Source organism: Equus caballus, chromosome 9 (genome assembly GCF_041296265.1).
Source record: "Equus caballus isolate H_3958 breed thoroughbred chromosome 9, TB-T2T, whole genome shotgun sequence".
NCBI classification, from domain to species: domain Eukaryota; kingdom Metazoa; phylum Chordata; class Mammalia; order Perissodactyla; family Equidae; genus Equus; species Equus caballus.
In genome coordinates this window covers 58,547,970-58,564,367 of record NC_091692.1, presented here as the reverse complement: position 1 = coordinate 58,564,367, position 16,398 = coordinate 58,547,970, and the positions used below count along the sequence as shown (strand labels likewise).

General features: G+C 38.4%; 1 protein-coding gene and 1 long non-coding RNA gene across 5 annotated transcripts in view; one reads left to right on the top strand and one right to left on the bottom strand.

The window, feature by feature from the left end:
- The window catches only part of CPQ (carboxypeptidase Q), a 462,573-nt gene that overhangs the window by 90,932 nt on the left and 355,243 nt on the right, over positions 1-16,398 (bottom strand). For all 4 annotated transcript variants that reach the window (XM_001490623.6, XM_070222379.1, XM_070222380.1 and 1 more), the window contains one exon: positions 10,992-11,083. In XM_001490623.6, coding sequence (XP_001490673.1) covers positions 10,992-11,083 — 92 coding nt within the window. The remainder of the gene's footprint in view (positions 1-10,991; positions 11,084-16,398) is intronic.
- LOC138915604 (uncharacterized) lies at positions 1,771-8,473 on the top strand. Its single transcript, XR_011421634.1, has 3 exons — positions 1,771-2,276; positions 5,753-5,873; positions 8,194-8,473. It is a non-coding gene; the product is annotated as an uncharacterized lncRNA (long non-coding RNA).

Sequence of the window (16,398 nt, the reverse complement as noted above, 5' to 3'; positions counted from 1 at the left end):
GATAAGAGCAGGCAACAGTGAGATCTTCTGAAAGAAAATAAGGAATAAAAGTTCTAGTCATTTGGTTAGGAAAAAATTATGCCTTTGTGTTTTTTTACACAAATAAATGAGTCGGAAGGAATTATAGATGTGCCCCAATTGATAAGAAAGCTAGAAAGCCAAACCAAGACCAATTCTGCTAGGAGACAAGGGGCACCTTTAAGACAACACAGGACTTAGATTAATACTTATAGGAATGGCCGAGAAAGAAGGGCAAAGGACTATGAAAAGTACTCAAGTTGTACTCACAACTGTGTCCCACGCCTCGGCTTCTCAGGTCCCTGTTTGATTTTCAGCCCTGAAAGTAACATAGTTTCAGTACTGCCTACTGTGGCTTCTGGACACTGTTGCTCAAAGTGAACTCACCAACACCAGCTGCTTTCTAGCATTGCCCTTGCTGGCAACCCTGCCTGTTTTATTCTTCCCATTCATTCCTCAAGTCATCTTCAGCAGACTATTCTTTGATGGTTGTGTATGAGTCTAGCGAAAGTACACAAAAACCACAGCAGCCAGAGGTAGGGGAGAAACTTCCAGAAGGGCTACTGATTATGAAAAAACATGATATGCTTGGGGTCTCCTGGGAAAAGCCTCTCTCTCAGACAACAGTTCAGGTTTAAAAAAGAAATAACTGTAGGCAAATCTATGGCTAAACCTAGTGTATGGTTAAACGGTGAATTACAATTGTTAAGGGATTAGTAGGAAAGTTGCCAAGATGTACTGGAGTGTTCATTTCTTTACAAGACCTTTCCATATGTATAGACTTTTAAAAAAGATGCCCTTTAAAATACATTTTTGAATATTATTTCGTTTAGTTATCTTAATAAAGGATAGTGTTCTTGCTTTAAGAAATACTGGGAAAGTATGTTAACCCCTTCCTCCAACCAGGTTACTTTACCTGTTGTGTGGCTCATTGGGCTATAACTAAGGCAAAAGACTGACCTGGTGATGGTGTGTTCTGCTGGCCAAATATCTAAGGGGAAACACAACTACAACTTCTTGAATGCTGAGCTTACAAATAACACTCATATTAAAGCCTACCAAGACACAGCTAAATGTTAGATACGAGACGCTCTAAATGTTGAATTCCACTATGTGCTACAAACCTCTTCCACCAAAACATGTGACTGTGAGGCTGGAAAAGGCTTCGGAAGAGAGTTCTCTAAACTTCTTCCCAATAAGGTTTAAAACGGGAGTCAGGAAGCTATGGCCATTGTGCCAGATCTGACCACTTTCTTCTCCTCCCTCTCCTCCCTCCTCCTCATCTTCTTCTCCTCCTCCTCCATCTATACCTCCTCCTCCTCCTTCTTTTAAATAAGGTTTTATTAGAAAACAGCCATGGTCATTTGTCTAATATTGTCTATGATTACTTTTGCACTACAATGACAGAGTTGAGTAGAGAAACTATATGGCCTGAAAGTCCAAAATTCTTACTATTTACTACTTTTTAAAAAAGTTTGCCAATCTCTACTTTAGAAGACAGAGGGAAGAAGACAGTCTCAGGCAAATTAAAATAGTTCTGGTGATTCAAAAGTCATTTGCTGACTCTGTAACTTAGTAAGGCCAAAGTGCATGTGATGGGACAATTCAGTCACAAAGGATCTGACCCATAAAGGTCACTGGTGAGCCTAAGGCATGACACCTCGGTTCAGATTTGTGTATCCTGGTGAGCCAACCTGATTTCCTTAGAAACTTCGTGCACTAAATATGCTACGGGTCCTTCTGGGTCAGATCACAACCTGGTTAGCATAGGGAAGCACTGAGGCAGAAAATACTTGTGCCTAGTAGGCAACCTCTAGTAAGCTAGTAAATCAGGCTGGATACAAATTAAAGTCCTTTTTCGTGGTTTCAGGAATGGAGAATAAATGAATAAGATGCTAGTCACAATAATTTCCCTCAGTGTTTTGGCACAGTGTTCCCAGAACCAACCTTGAAAGGCAGTCGCCTTATCTGGGTTACTAACAGTAGCAGAGAAGTTGGAAGATTATTCTTTACATGCATTGGGCTGCAACTGACACTCAAGCCAAACTTCACTATGACCTGAAATCATAAGACATTATGAGTTAGCTATTGCCTCACAACTGTAGGCAAGGTCTTGCCATCCTAGGAACACGGAAAGATTCCATTCTGGTTGTCACAGCCAGTCTTTTTATTTTAAACTATTTCTTTTCTCTTACATGGAAAAAAATAATAAAAACTACTTAAGAAGGACCGCTTCTAAAGAGAGATAAAGGAAAGAGGTGAGTCATAGCCTACTAATGTTCATTTGCAAGGTGGCATAATGTGATTGTCCTAATATTAAAGGGAATATTCTGATATCTCTGTCCAGGCTGACATACATCTATATATAAATACCATACACACGAAGATTCTGAAGTCCCATAGTCATAATGGAATTCTACACAGGAGAACGCAGAAGAACAGCCTTTCCTTTTTTTTTTTTTAAATAAAATCCACAAATTCTAATAAGATCCTAAAGACCTCCCAGGTGTGCTGTAGAAGTTATGTGAATGTTGAAACTACACGGGGTTCTAGACCAAAAACACACTGAGATAAATGAAATTTAAACCAATTTTGTAATGTGCTTGACAGGCTAATGCAAATATCGAGGCATTGAAAGAGAAACACAGAATGCCTAAAAGCCCAGCAGTAATGATTGAGACAATAACCTCTGATTAGTACGTCTATACTGCACGGAATATTAACAGTGTAAGAAAGCCACTCTGGAGACACGGTCCAGACACAATTATGCTGAATGAGCACATCAGGTCTATTATTTTTATAACCAGAGCTGCAGATGAGTACAAAACTATTCTCACTCTAGCAGTGTCACTTTAGCTATATTAACATTATATAGAGGCAGTGAGGTTGATGAAATAAAAATGCCTAAGAAACTTATTTGCCTAGATAACATGAAGAAGTCTCACAAACATTTCTAACATAGTCCTTTATTTTGGAGTGAAACATGACCTAACGTGGGTTGGGAAGTTGGCAAGAAGTTCACTACTGAAAGAATAGGATTTTTGTATATTTATATAAGTAAGGAGAAAAGTTTGTCCCTCAGCATGGCAACACAAGAAATTCTGACAAATATGATACATATTCATTTTCTAACTTTTTCTGTTTTAGAGTTGGCTAGAGTTAGGATAAACTGATGTACTTAGAGTGATCATACATCCCATCCCTCATTTAATAAAGCCTATTTAAAATATTGACCTTATTAATGGCTACCAGAACACAGGAGTGTTCATAATCCCTGTAATTCAATTGCCAGCAGTTTGTGCAATAAATCAGGAAAAGGTTAAAATATTTTTCATGCCAGAATAGAACATATCAATCTATTTTATTTGATTACCTTGGGTAATGAGGCTTTCTCCAGGCCAGATTACCTTACTCACTATAATTATGCCAGATCATATTTTTGCTTAAAAAGGAAAAAATTTAAAAATGCCATCAATCCAGTTAAAACTGTTCCACGGTATTTTTTCTTACTTTGTACATTTCAGGACATGAGAAATGTCATCTTGCTCTCCTTCTAAGAGCAGATAAGAAAGTAACATTGTTCCCATGAAAAGCAGATTAGGCAAATGGCATCTGGACAACACTCATTTTATTCACTGATTTGAAAAATTCAATAAAATAATCTATAGTAGTTTTAATTCCAAAGTTAAATTCCACTCCTATAAGTAAACTCTTAAAAATCACTAGAGCACAATAATATCCTTCTCTAGTGGTCAAATTTCCTTCTTAGAGAATGCAAGCTCAATTCAACCAATAAAGTTCATATTTTTAAAAAATAATAATGTCATCAATAAAGAACAAGACAAAGGCATTTTCTGCCATCTTTTCCTTTCTTTTAGAATAACCTATTTTCTGGGCATAACAGAAATCTCCCTCTCCAAACCCTTTTCAGGAATATTCTTGCCTCAGATCACTTTTTAGTGCCAGCTGAGTTCCAACAGCCCCTGGCTTCCATGTGAAGTCTGCTCCAGGGAGTCAGCTGTGGGTATAAGTAAGATGGCATTTCTGTGTCCTGCTCTCCCAAGGTGTTCCTCCAAGTTGAAATAAGGTCACTGCAACCATTAACAGCACCATAAACCTCATGCAGGGTAAAAAGGCCTTCAATCTCCTTTAAATCACTAGGCAGAACACAGAATGAAGGTGGTAGTCTTAAGGCAAGGAAGCAGGAGAGGGACAAAGAATGGTGATCATTAGAAGTGGAGGTGGAACTTTTCTTGGAACTCTTCAGAACTGTACCTTGAAAAATATAAAAATACTATGCCCACGAGAATTGCCAGAGATAAAAAATCTAACAATACAACATATTGAGAAGGATGGGGAGCAATTAGGACTCTCATATGTTGCCGGTGAGAATGTCAAATGGTACAGCCTTCCACCTGTTTGGCAGTTTCTAACAAAGTTAGACATACACCTTTCACATCACCCAGCAATTCTACTCCTAGAAAAGGAAAGAAATGCATGTATCCACCAAAAGATTTGTACAAAAATGCTTGTAACAGCCTTTTTATAACAGCTAAAACTAAAAACAACCCAAATGTCTATCAGTAGGAGAATGGATGAAGAAGGTGTGGTATATTCATATAATAGAAAACTACTCCGCCATAGAAAGGGACAAACTACTGTTAACGCAACAACATGGATGAATCACAAAACCATTCTGTTTAGTGCAAGAAGCCAGATTCAAGAATTCACATGCTGTAAGATTCCATTCAGATGAAAATCAAGAATAGGCATAACCAAACTGTGCTGATAAAAATCAGCATAAGAGTTACCTTTGGTGGAGTCAGAGGTTGATCTGAAAGAGAAACTTCCCAGGGTGACAGGAATGCTCTACATCTTGATCTCAGTGATGGTTACACAGGGGTATACATTTGCCTAATATATTGAGCTGTATTCTTAAGATCTGTGCCTTTTATTACTGGATGCTAGTTCTACCTCAATAAAACACTGTTAGCATAAAATTTGTGTTACTTCTAGAAAAATCAATAAACATAAAGCGCAAACAATAGAAATAATTCTCAAGTTCATGTGCTAATGTGAAGAGAGAGAGTGAAAAGAACTTTAAAACCAGGAGAGAAAATTTTACAACTTAGCAAAATATGTGAAATGGCAATTTTTTAATAAGAGAAAAATACATACACATCCTTTATGGGACTTTCTGCTATGAATTGTTACAGGTATGCTGGATGGACCCAAGGAATGATTTCTATTCTACTTGACTCCAAAATATAGTGAAAAACTCAATATTTCCTGTTTGAATTCTTTTACCTAGTAACTGCTGCCAAAATGCTTATAGACCTTTTTGAGACAAAGTTTCTTTTCTTGGAAAGAGTGTTTTAGACATTAACAATAAAGTTGCACATGAGTTTCAAAATTTATACACAAACCACAATTAGCCTTACCTATTTTATAATAATTTAGTAATGCAAGCAATTATTATAATAATTTAACACATATTATAAGAAAGCATAATTATGAAGTAAAGGTAGCTATTAATCAGAATACAATTTTGGAAAATTAGTTTGGCAATAAGTATTAAGATATAATTTTAAATCACTTTAATCTTCTATTTTTCTGCGAATGTATTAATAAAAGTAAATTGTAAACAAAGATGTATTTACTAAGAAAAGGATAATGAATGTTAATGTTAATTTCATTCTCACAAGAGTTTAGCTATATGTTTCCATTAAAATAGCCTTTATAGAACTTTCATTATTGAAAAGATTCTATGAGGAGGAAGAAAGGATATCTTCAGAGCAACAAAAAGAAGGAATAATAATCTTCTACATATTGTTTTTCTCCATAACTGATACTATGTAAGTATACCCAACTTTACTATTAAACGCTACCAAATAAGAATACATAGAAAAAAGGATAGTACATGTGCATTTATAATATTACAATAATATCTTCCTGCAAAATATCTAATTGGCTCCAAAAAATTTTATAAAATTATCATTTAGGTCATATAAGGCCATAAAGAAGTTATTGTATAGAAATAACAATGTGAAAATATTTTATGATTTTATCATATAAATTAAGGATCAGCAAACTTTTTCTGTGAAGGGTCAGATATTTAATATTTTAGGTTTTGCAGGCCAGACAGAGTCTCTATCACAAATCATTTAAAAGTATACAAAACATTCTTAGCTCGAGGTCTGTTCATAAACAAGTGGAAGGCTGGATTTGGCCCACAGGCCATAACTTACTGATCCCTGATAACCACAATGGCACCATAAAAATGCTAGCAGAGTTATTTTAAAAGTGCAAATATTATATTTTTACAATCACCAAAACAGGTGCTCCCCAATAAAAGTTCTGTTCCTGTTTGACATCATCCATACTGATGCCAAAGGCATACCTCAGAACTCAGTTATCCTTAGTATGAAGAGAAATAACTTTCCCTTTTCTCCCCTCCTGATTACCCAGTCAAATCCACTTACTCCTCAAGAATTGTGTCCTGAGCCTTCCTCATGACTATTTCTTATAGCCATTTCTCTCTTTTCTAACCCCTTTACATTTAATGTATTAAGCCTTTACACCACTCTGCACACTGTCAGAGTCCTTCACGAGAGTAAGATACTTTTCGTAAATACCTTAGAACCTCATTATATATTGTTTCTTATACTAAATTTCTTATGTGTGAGTTTAAAGTTAATTTTTAAGTAGAATGCAAGGTCCTATGGCTAAAGACTGACTTCTTTTGTTTTTTTCCTCTCTCCTTCTCTCCTTCCTTTCATCCTGACTCCCTCCCTCCCTTCCTTCTTTCCTTCCTATAGATTAGAAAGTATTTCACATCTTTAGAAATTTCTAGATAAGGTGTTATATTAGTTTCAAGGATAGGGAGATTATATTCAATCAGGGGTTAGAGATTTAGTCAGAGAATGTTCTATGGAAAATAAAGCATTTGAGCTCATCCTTGAAGAACATGCAGAGATGGGAAGGAAGGGAATGTAAGGAAAAGGAACTGTATGATTAAAGATACAAAGAAAAATCAGTGTGGGATGTGAAAGAATTGCTCATTTTTGCCAGACTAGAGGACACAGAGGAGAGGGTGGGGAGGAAACCAGGCATGGAGGACCACAAGGGCCAAGAAGCTAAGGAGTTTGGACTGGATTCTATTAGCACTAGGGAACAACTGAAGGTTTGGGAGCAGAGGGCTTACTTGATTAGAGCTAGGCTTCAGGAAGATTAACTTGATATGGTGGGTATAATGGAAAGCTTGACCTCAAGAAAATACAGAGAGCATGGAAATGGAGGATGCATCTAAAGTGATAGACTGTAGACTCAGTAGTGCTTTACTGTTGATTAGATGTGGGGCACAAAGAAGAGGAAGAAGGAAAAGATGTCATGACATTTTGATACCTGGCGATGGGGAGGATGATGCTGTCATTAATAGAAATAATGAATAGAGAAGAAGGAGCAAGTGTGACAGGGATGCTAGATTGAACTTCTTTCAGGCTGGAGTGTCTATTGTAGTTTCAGTAATAGTTTACTGATCTCCGGTTGTACCGCTGAAGATAATATTGCCTTGGTTTTCTCACAGATGATACTACAACTTAGAATGGCATGCTTAATTGTACATTACATTTCAAGTGTAAATAAAATCACAATTTGTGTTCTCAATAGAGCAAAGCATAATTATAACCTGGGATTCTCTCCGCATTGCAAGGGTTGAGAAGGGGAGATAAGTTTTAGTAAGATGAGATGAGAAAAGTGAGTCTCTGAGAGGCTGAGGGACTTCATTGTTGATGTCTCATATTGGCAGAACGAAGACTAGAACCAGTTCTCCTGGCGGCCAGTAGTATATTTAGTTTCTTATTTGAAGGGAGAAGGCAAAACACAAGGCCTGAAAAGCTCAGAGGTGGTAACTAGTCTCTAATTGTACTTCAAGTGTTTTGGTGAGTATTCGTTGGAGGAGGAAGGATATAGTCCTTTGCCTGCCGTTCGTGGTTTATAAGATATAGCATTCTCTTTCAAATAAAATAAAAACTTTTGTCTAGTAAATGTTTACTGATGCCCCTGCTTTTTTTACTTATTTCCTTTCACTATATAACTAACATTTTTACTTCATGAAAGTTAAAACAATTCAGTTATACAACTCACTATATCCACCTAATCCTAGTTTTCTCTTAGAGGTAACCATGATTAATGGGGGAAGAAGGTCCTTTCAGACGTCAGTGAAGCGAACATAAACTCTCTGCCACTCCATGTCCACTTCCAGAACTGTCCCTGAAAACCTGCCCCTCTTCCCCTGACTGTCAGCTGAAGATTGATGCTCAAGGCAATATTAAAAGCCATGCTGTTGAAGAGTCTATCAGCCTGGATCCCTGAATAACTATTTCGAGCCGAGCCCTCCTTAAACTGGATGTTAAGTGAGCAAGAAATAAATTTCCATTATGTTAAGCCACTAAAATTTTAGGGCTAATTTGTTTCAGCAGCTATCATAATCTTATTTAGAACAGAGGATCTCTCTGTTGTGACTGGAGTGAACTGGACATTGACCATTTTCTGGCATGAAATGATGCTATAAGAGAAGTTTGAAGACAATCAGATTTGTCCTCCCTGGCTTGTGACTTGCTTATCATATTTATGTAAAGTTAAACTCAACCACCCCAGAAATGATTATGTTCTTGACAATGCTTCTATCCATATGTTAATCATAAGAACACAGAATAAGTCCTTTGAAATTTGCTGTAGCATATAAAACACATAGACTGTCTTTTTAAAGGTGAGATAAAGAGCTATCCTAAAACAAAACACCTAAGTTCCCCTTTCTGGAATTTCTTCTTTCCGTCTCTTAAAATGAAAATCACACCAACCACCAATATATAGACACATTTATATAAAGACAACATGGATATTGTCCAGATAAAGCAACTCTGTTAATGTGGTTGCATGTCCTTTACATGTACATCAGAGATGTATATATCCCTGCCCATCTTTAGAAGTTTAAAATCAAGTCATTCTGATTTCGTCCATGTATTTTAGTAGACAGTCAAATTCAAAATCTTACAGAGAAATAAACCTTTGTATAGATCTAAAGAATTTCAGTGGTTGAGGACATTTTAAGCCAGATCCATTGCAGTTTAAATCCAATTTTTTTTTCTTGGAGTAGAGTATATTATTGACACTAAACACACTTTAAAACAGTTCTTTAAGTATTCTCTTTTTTACTGAGTTCAAGATGTATAGAATCTAAAAGGCTCTCCTTAAAAATAATTTAGTTACCCTTCCTGCCTCAGGATAAAGTGAGAACTCCTGAACATGATTCATACATTCTTGTTCAGGCTGTTGACCTCCCCTCTATGCATTTTGCATTCTATGCACCAGTCACTCTGGATTCCTTTCAGCTTCTCCAGTGGGCTGTGCTCTCTTTACCTACAGCCTTTGCACATACAGTTCCTGCTACCCAATTCTGACCTCCTCCCTGACAACTTTTTTACCTTAGCTTACTTCTGCTCAGTCTTCAGGTCTCCACTTAGATGTCATTTCTTCCATTTAGCCTATCCCAACCGCTTCCCAAGGCCCGGTTAGGTGAGTTTCCTGTCTCTGCCATCAATACTTTATTCCTTATCAGAACACTTCCCATGTTATATTATAATTGAAGTTCAGTAGTCAGTGTCCTTCTTTAGATCGCAATCTCAGTAAGGTCAGGGTGAATTGTTTTAATGACACTAAACCTAATGCCTAATATAGTGCATGAAACATAATAGGTGGTCAGAAATATCAATTGATTGTTGCTGATCTAGAATAAATCTCATTTAATGTTTTTGTCCACCACAACATATAAAAGGTATCACTGACCCATCAACCAAAGGACACTTATCTGTAATTATCTTATTCCCTAGGGTCACTTGGGACAGAAGAACTGAAGTGGTGAAAGAGTTGGGCATAGGCATGGTTTTCCTTTGTACAGTAAATAACCATATTCAGTGACCAAATTCATGACCCTGAACTCACCTCTCTTAAGCTTTAACTAACTGAAATAGGGTCATAGACACTGACTCTGTAAAATGATCGAAAAGGATATAAACACAATTCGGAAATAAATAAACCTCTCTCTGATTTGATAATTTAAGTTTGCAAAATCTGTTCCTTCTAATCTGGATGCATGAAAAACAATCCAGCAGCAGCAGCAGCAGAAGCAGACCAGACCCTGCTCCTCTGCCGAACCATCATTGCTCAGCAGCCTGCCCATTGATTTGGGAATTCCTCTTTGAACTAACATTTGAGTTAATTCAGAGTATTTCTGAGCTTGTAGACTTTGCCTTCTCTCAAAGGTTGTTCTTGATATTAATCTCCCTGTCCCTCACCTTAAATGTGGTCTTTTATTTCTAATCATGATCTTCCACTATTACCTTCTTGCTTCAAGCTTCACTTTTGCCTTATTATACTCAGTGTCAAACTAAGCTGTCCTCCACATTCCCAGGTCTAAGACCTCTGCTGCTGCCTTTCCCACTGTCATTATCAATGATCCTGGCTGACTCCAGGCCTCAGGACTTGGCTGTCAAATACTAGTGTTCCCAGGAAGATTTAGGGCATCAAAGTATGACAGTAGGCTCCATGGGGAGAAGGAATGTTTACCTATTACTATTTCTCTGGCATCCACCAGTGTAGCAGAACTAGAGAGACTTTAAGAAAATGGCAACATAGCAGTTGGGATTTTTCTAAGGCCACAGACTGACGTAGAAATAGAAGAACCCTCAGCTCCACACCCCAGCACCCTCTGTTAACCAGTGCATTCTTCTTTATAGGACTTGAAAAGAAGGCTTTTGCAAGGGGTGTTTGCTGGGGTCAGCCTACCACAAAGTACTGTTGAGAGTCTTCAGGACAATACAGGGAATCTTTAAACCAAAAGCACCAACGCTTTTAGTAGATTTACATTGATATTACACGTGCAAATGCCCAGCAATCCATGACTGCTTTCTTACTTTGTGTAACTGATAATACTGGAAGGCACCAATTCCACCTTGTTCTTCGGCAGTCCAGAGCACCAAACGCAGAGTCCTCTTCGGACGTAGCCCTGGGAAAAATAATAAAATAAAATAAGCGCTTCTCCAGATGATTTTAAATTTTAAAAAAATGGCAAGGCTCCTCATCTGCATTCTGGAGGCAGGAGGGAATCAGAGGCATGCATATTCATCTCTTGCTGGTATGGCTACCTGATTCAGAGTGTGGCTGACACAGCAAAGCAGCACCCTCAGGACTGATCTCCAGGGCAGATTAATGGAAAAAAGGGTTGTGCAAATGCTGTCCGCAGGCAAGGAAATGAGAGCCTCTAATCATATCCTTAACTGGACAACGTGCCCAGCAGGACCCAATGGATGGCCAAGTTTGCGGGGACATTAGATCCCATATGAAGATACAGTTAGGAGGACTCTAGGCAGATCATGGGGCATTCCAATGATTAATTGAAACTCAGTCATTTGACTCTACTTCAAGATAAGGCATGTAGGAGATTGCTTGTTAGTCTAAGTCCACAAGTTTAGAAAGCCACCCATGGTATCCTCAGTAATGTAATGGCTGTGAAGCAGATGCAATATTTATGTTCACCCATGGTCATTTTCCTCTCCTACTTGAAAATATAAGGTCATTCACTTAAGGTCAAGGAAAATTAATTGAATGAGGATGACATTTTATTCACCTACTGCACAAACAGCTTGGTGACAATTTCATTGACTTGGGAAACACAAATTTGGATCTTGAGGTTATTAAAGTTACTGGTGGATCTGGCATATCTAAAACCATTTTTGAGTGCCTATGTCTGCTCAGTAAAAGTTAACTACAAGAAAGTTGTTGCCCAAACTTAAAAAAATTGGAACACTATACACTAAATGTCCCACTTTGTGACCGAGAATTAAAACCTGTTCTGATTTGGACCACATAATGTTGTTTCAGAGAAATAACACAGGGAGAAAAACGTGAAGGTGGGCTTAAATCTTATTAAGAGGACCCAGCCTCTTGCCTCACCTTAGGGAAGGTGACTTTGAGTGGCTCTGAGACAGACATGCTACAAATCTCATGTATAACCACACAAGTGCTGCCACCCAGGCATGTGACCTTCGAGGGAGCAGGCTAGTCAACTGCAGCCTGGATGATAAACGCTCCTGGGAAATGGAGCTCTGTCCTGCCTCCTCAGGGCACCAACTAGGATTCTCCTTTCATAAGCTTAGTGCTAAGGAGCTTAAAAGGAGCTGTTTTTCACTAAATTGAATACTGTTGTGAAGCCGCTTTACGCTTGAGCATTTTAACATAATTAAAAGAGCACAGGTTGAGGATGCAGGCTGATCGGAGTTCTACTTAAGGCCTGGACAAGCAATTTCCACATCCAATTGCTCCGCAAATCCCATTGATGTTTTCTTCTAAGTCTATATAAAATCCAGCTTCTCGTCTCTGCTACTACTGGGATCCAAGCCCTGACCTCTTTTGCATGGATTGCTATAGTCGCCTCCTAACTGGTGTCCCTGCCACAACCCTCACCCCTCTGCAGATGAAGCTCCACACCACAGCCAGAAGGACCCCTGTAAAGCTTACACTAGATCATGTCATTTCTCTGTTTAAAACCTCCAGTAGCCAGAATGTAAGCTTCTGGAAGGCAGGGGTTTATGTTTTTTGATCCACTGTCATGCCCCCAGTGCCTACACTATTTGGTACACATTAGGTGCCCAATAAATAGGCACCAAATGAATAAATGAATCCAAAGCTTGGTGTCTCCCTTAGAATAAAATTCAAAGTCCTCCACCACTTTCCCAACCTCATCTCCTAAAACTCTCCAGCTAGCTCACTCCCAGGCACGCTGTTATAGTTGAAAAATGCGGGCAGATCTGGTGAGCCGTGCTATCGTTAGGCACACTGGGAAATTGATCTACCTGAACTTCAGCCTCCTTATCTGAAAAGTGGAGAGAATATCATATGCCTATGCCATGCTATTTCATGGGGTGGTTGTGAGGATTAAGTGAGATGTATGTAAGACAACCCTGTGCCTGGTATGTAACAGATATTCAATAAGTGAACTATAGAGCTACATAATAGATATCCAGGCACAGAGCACACACTTTTACCCCTAGAGAGAAGAGGCATCTAAATACTCAGAGAGGAAGTTCTTCCAAAGGCATTCAAACACTTGCTGACAAAGAATCCTGAAGTTCCCACTGCTGCTGCAGAGTCAAACCACCTGTTCACGTTCATAGACTGAAACTGTTGACAGAGGAAGAAATCTAATCAGTATGTCCAAAGATCACAATCTTTGGTTTCTCTAAAAGAAATGTGCTTATTAACGTCAGTTTAAATCAAATGACATTTTACCTGCAACATAGGAAAAAATAAAGGATAAAGTACTGCAAATGAAAATTCCATTTTTTTAAATCAATAAAAAAGTAAAAAGCATGCACTTCTTTTTACATATCTCTGTACCTACCAGCAAAAGAGTACCAAATTATTAAAATGATGGAATTCTCTAAATAAGGATAAAGGGACAGTTAGCACAGGTTAGAAAAAAAACATTTTTTAAAAGCAAATGCCCTGAATATCCCTATGGATTTAGTGTTCCACTTGAAAATCATTACTGTGCAGGATTAATCTCCTCCACATTTCAAATCAGCCAGATGGCCAATGATGTTATATTGAGATAATAAAGAAGCAATGAGTTTGAAGTGAGAAAAGCTAAGGCATAGCTGTTGGTGCAGAGCTGGCCCTAAACAGACAAACAGAGCCACCTTCAAGCTCTTGAGAAGCACCGTACCTGTCAGAACAGAACACCAGCATGCGCCCCGCATGCGAGGTGAAGGGCTGACAGAAGAGGGAAGGAAACCAGTGCTTGAGCCAATACCTGAGCTCCAAACTCTCTGTCCACTCTGACATTCTGAGTGTCCCTGAACCGAAGAGAAATGCATGGGACTTTATTCAATGACTAGACGTGACCCTAGCGTGGAGTTTGGGCCCCCAGGCCACTTAAGTCCATACACTGGTAGTGTGGGGCACAGAAAGGCTTTGGCTGTGGAATCTGAATAAGCATTGTGTGATTCTCTGCTCTGCCACTTTAGGCTCTGTGACTTTAAGTTAGTGACCTAATCTTTCTGAGCCTCAGTTTCTTCATCTATACAGTAAGGAAAATGGTAATTGCCTCATGGGATTGTTAAGAAAATTAAATGAGACAAGGCAAATATGTACCAAGCGCAGTGCCGTGCACACAGTAGATTTTTTCAACAATTGTTTCTTAGCCTCTCTCTATATCATTCCTCATAGCTTTTCAGTACGTGCCAACAATCATGAGGGACATCTTGTGGGAGAACTAGGAAAGAGGTATATTCTTCATTCCTCTTCCCTAGGAACCATGGAACATCTTTGTTTATACAGAATGCACACCCAGCCAAGGGAAAAATAAAAATTTCACCTTCCTTGTAGAAGAATGCATAACCTCTTTCAGGAGGAAATGCTCCCTCCTCCCAACACAGAGCATATCCAAATCCAAATAAATAGAAACAGGCTCTTCACTTTACAGGTGGGGCCAATCAGAATTTTTAGTTTCTGAATAAAGTGAAACAGTTTAATAAATCTGAAAACTGAATAAAACTGATAAAATGATATATATATTTATCTTTTTTAAATGATAGAATTTGTGTATCTCAAATCCAAACTAGATTTAAAAGCTAAGAATTTTAAGTATATAAAATAACAACAACAACAATAATAAAGCAATAACAATGATAGCAACACAACAAAGCGATGTGAGGCCAAACGTAGGGATTTCATTTTGTAGTAGAACTGGGGAAATGAACAGCTCAGGAGTAGTCCTGGCTCACAGTTCTGGCCCAGGCTCAATGGCAGACAGCACTAACCCAAGACAAGCTTGTGAAAGAAAGTCTTAGAATTACAAGTGAGAGGGAGGACCCTGGTCTCAGCTGGCTATGAGTCGGGTCTCATTGAGGTTTGTCAGAAGGTAGCCAATTACTTCCCCTGTGGATGTATAGAAACTGCCCAGAGATCTCTTGACCTCCTGGAATTTCTATCAACAACTCCAGGTAGCGCAAGAAACATTTTACAGCATCATAGTTTCCCTCTGAAAGAACATAAACTACTAACAATGTGCCAGAATTTTGTTTTGTTTATGAAATATGATATACGTGCATTTCACTTTCATTTTATTGAGGAAAGTAATAATGCTACTGGGAAAATAGTGCTGATGAGAAAAGGTGAAAGCAATCTGGTTGGACTTTATTTCTCATTATTATCAAATTTAAAGATGAGAAGGCTGAGAGGTGACTATCACTAAATTGAAAAGGTCAGTTGACCGTCCTACACTTGCACCAAGAATGGGGCAAAACAAAATAAACTTAGATTAATCCAGCCTTGTATATAGCTTTTCCAAATCATGAATTCTAAAGAACGCTATTTGTTAACAATGTGTATTGACCCAAATGCCCATTTACTTCTCAGTTTTAATCTCTCCAGAACTAGGTATAAGTACTGTTCTCCCTTCTGTGACCTAACTTTGCAGAGAAAGCACAACTTTCTCTTACAGTAAATATACTAATTTTCCACATAATACAGAAGTTCATAAATACCCTTGTTGTCCAGCTCTCTTTCATCAAAAGTTCGGAAGAATGCCTACACTTAGAGATTTCTATTCCTATACTAAACTTGACTAATATAAGTGTAGTATCTGAGTTACAGAATAAATAATGACATATTAGCATATAAATTGAATGAGAAGAGGCAGTAAGCACAGTGGTTAAACACCTGGGTTTGGGGGGTCAAGAGCTATTTCCACCTTGACAAGTTACATAATTTTCCTATAATATATAGCACATTATCTTTGGTTTTTAAAATAGAAGGCATGGTTAGACAAAGATTAATTATTTCAGTGACATAAATTGCAACTACTCTTTATAAGTAGGAACAAAAATCACTTTGAAGAAGATCTTTTGTTTTTGGAAGAATCAGTTGGTATCTTTCTTAATTATGTAAACATAAAGCGATTACGCACGATTAGGGGCATTGGGGCAGGGCAGCAAACTGTTTTTTAAACTCCATCTTGTAAGCTGCTACCTCTTAAGCCATATGGAGAAACAACATGGACACTGGGCAGGAGGCGAATGGCTGTGTAAAAGGAGCCCAGGGCCTTCTGGGAGGAGAGCCCCAGTGTCCTCACCCCTGCTTCCTTAAATTGGGGGCTGGAGATGAGAGACCTGTTGGGTCAGGGTGACAACGACTAAGGTCCCAGGACAGGGAAGGTCCTGGAAACTACTGAAATAAAGTGGCCTAATGAAGGGAGGAGTCTGGGGTACTAACCTGGGCTCAACACAGTGGCCTAAGGTGGTAGGGGAAGGGCTAATTTCA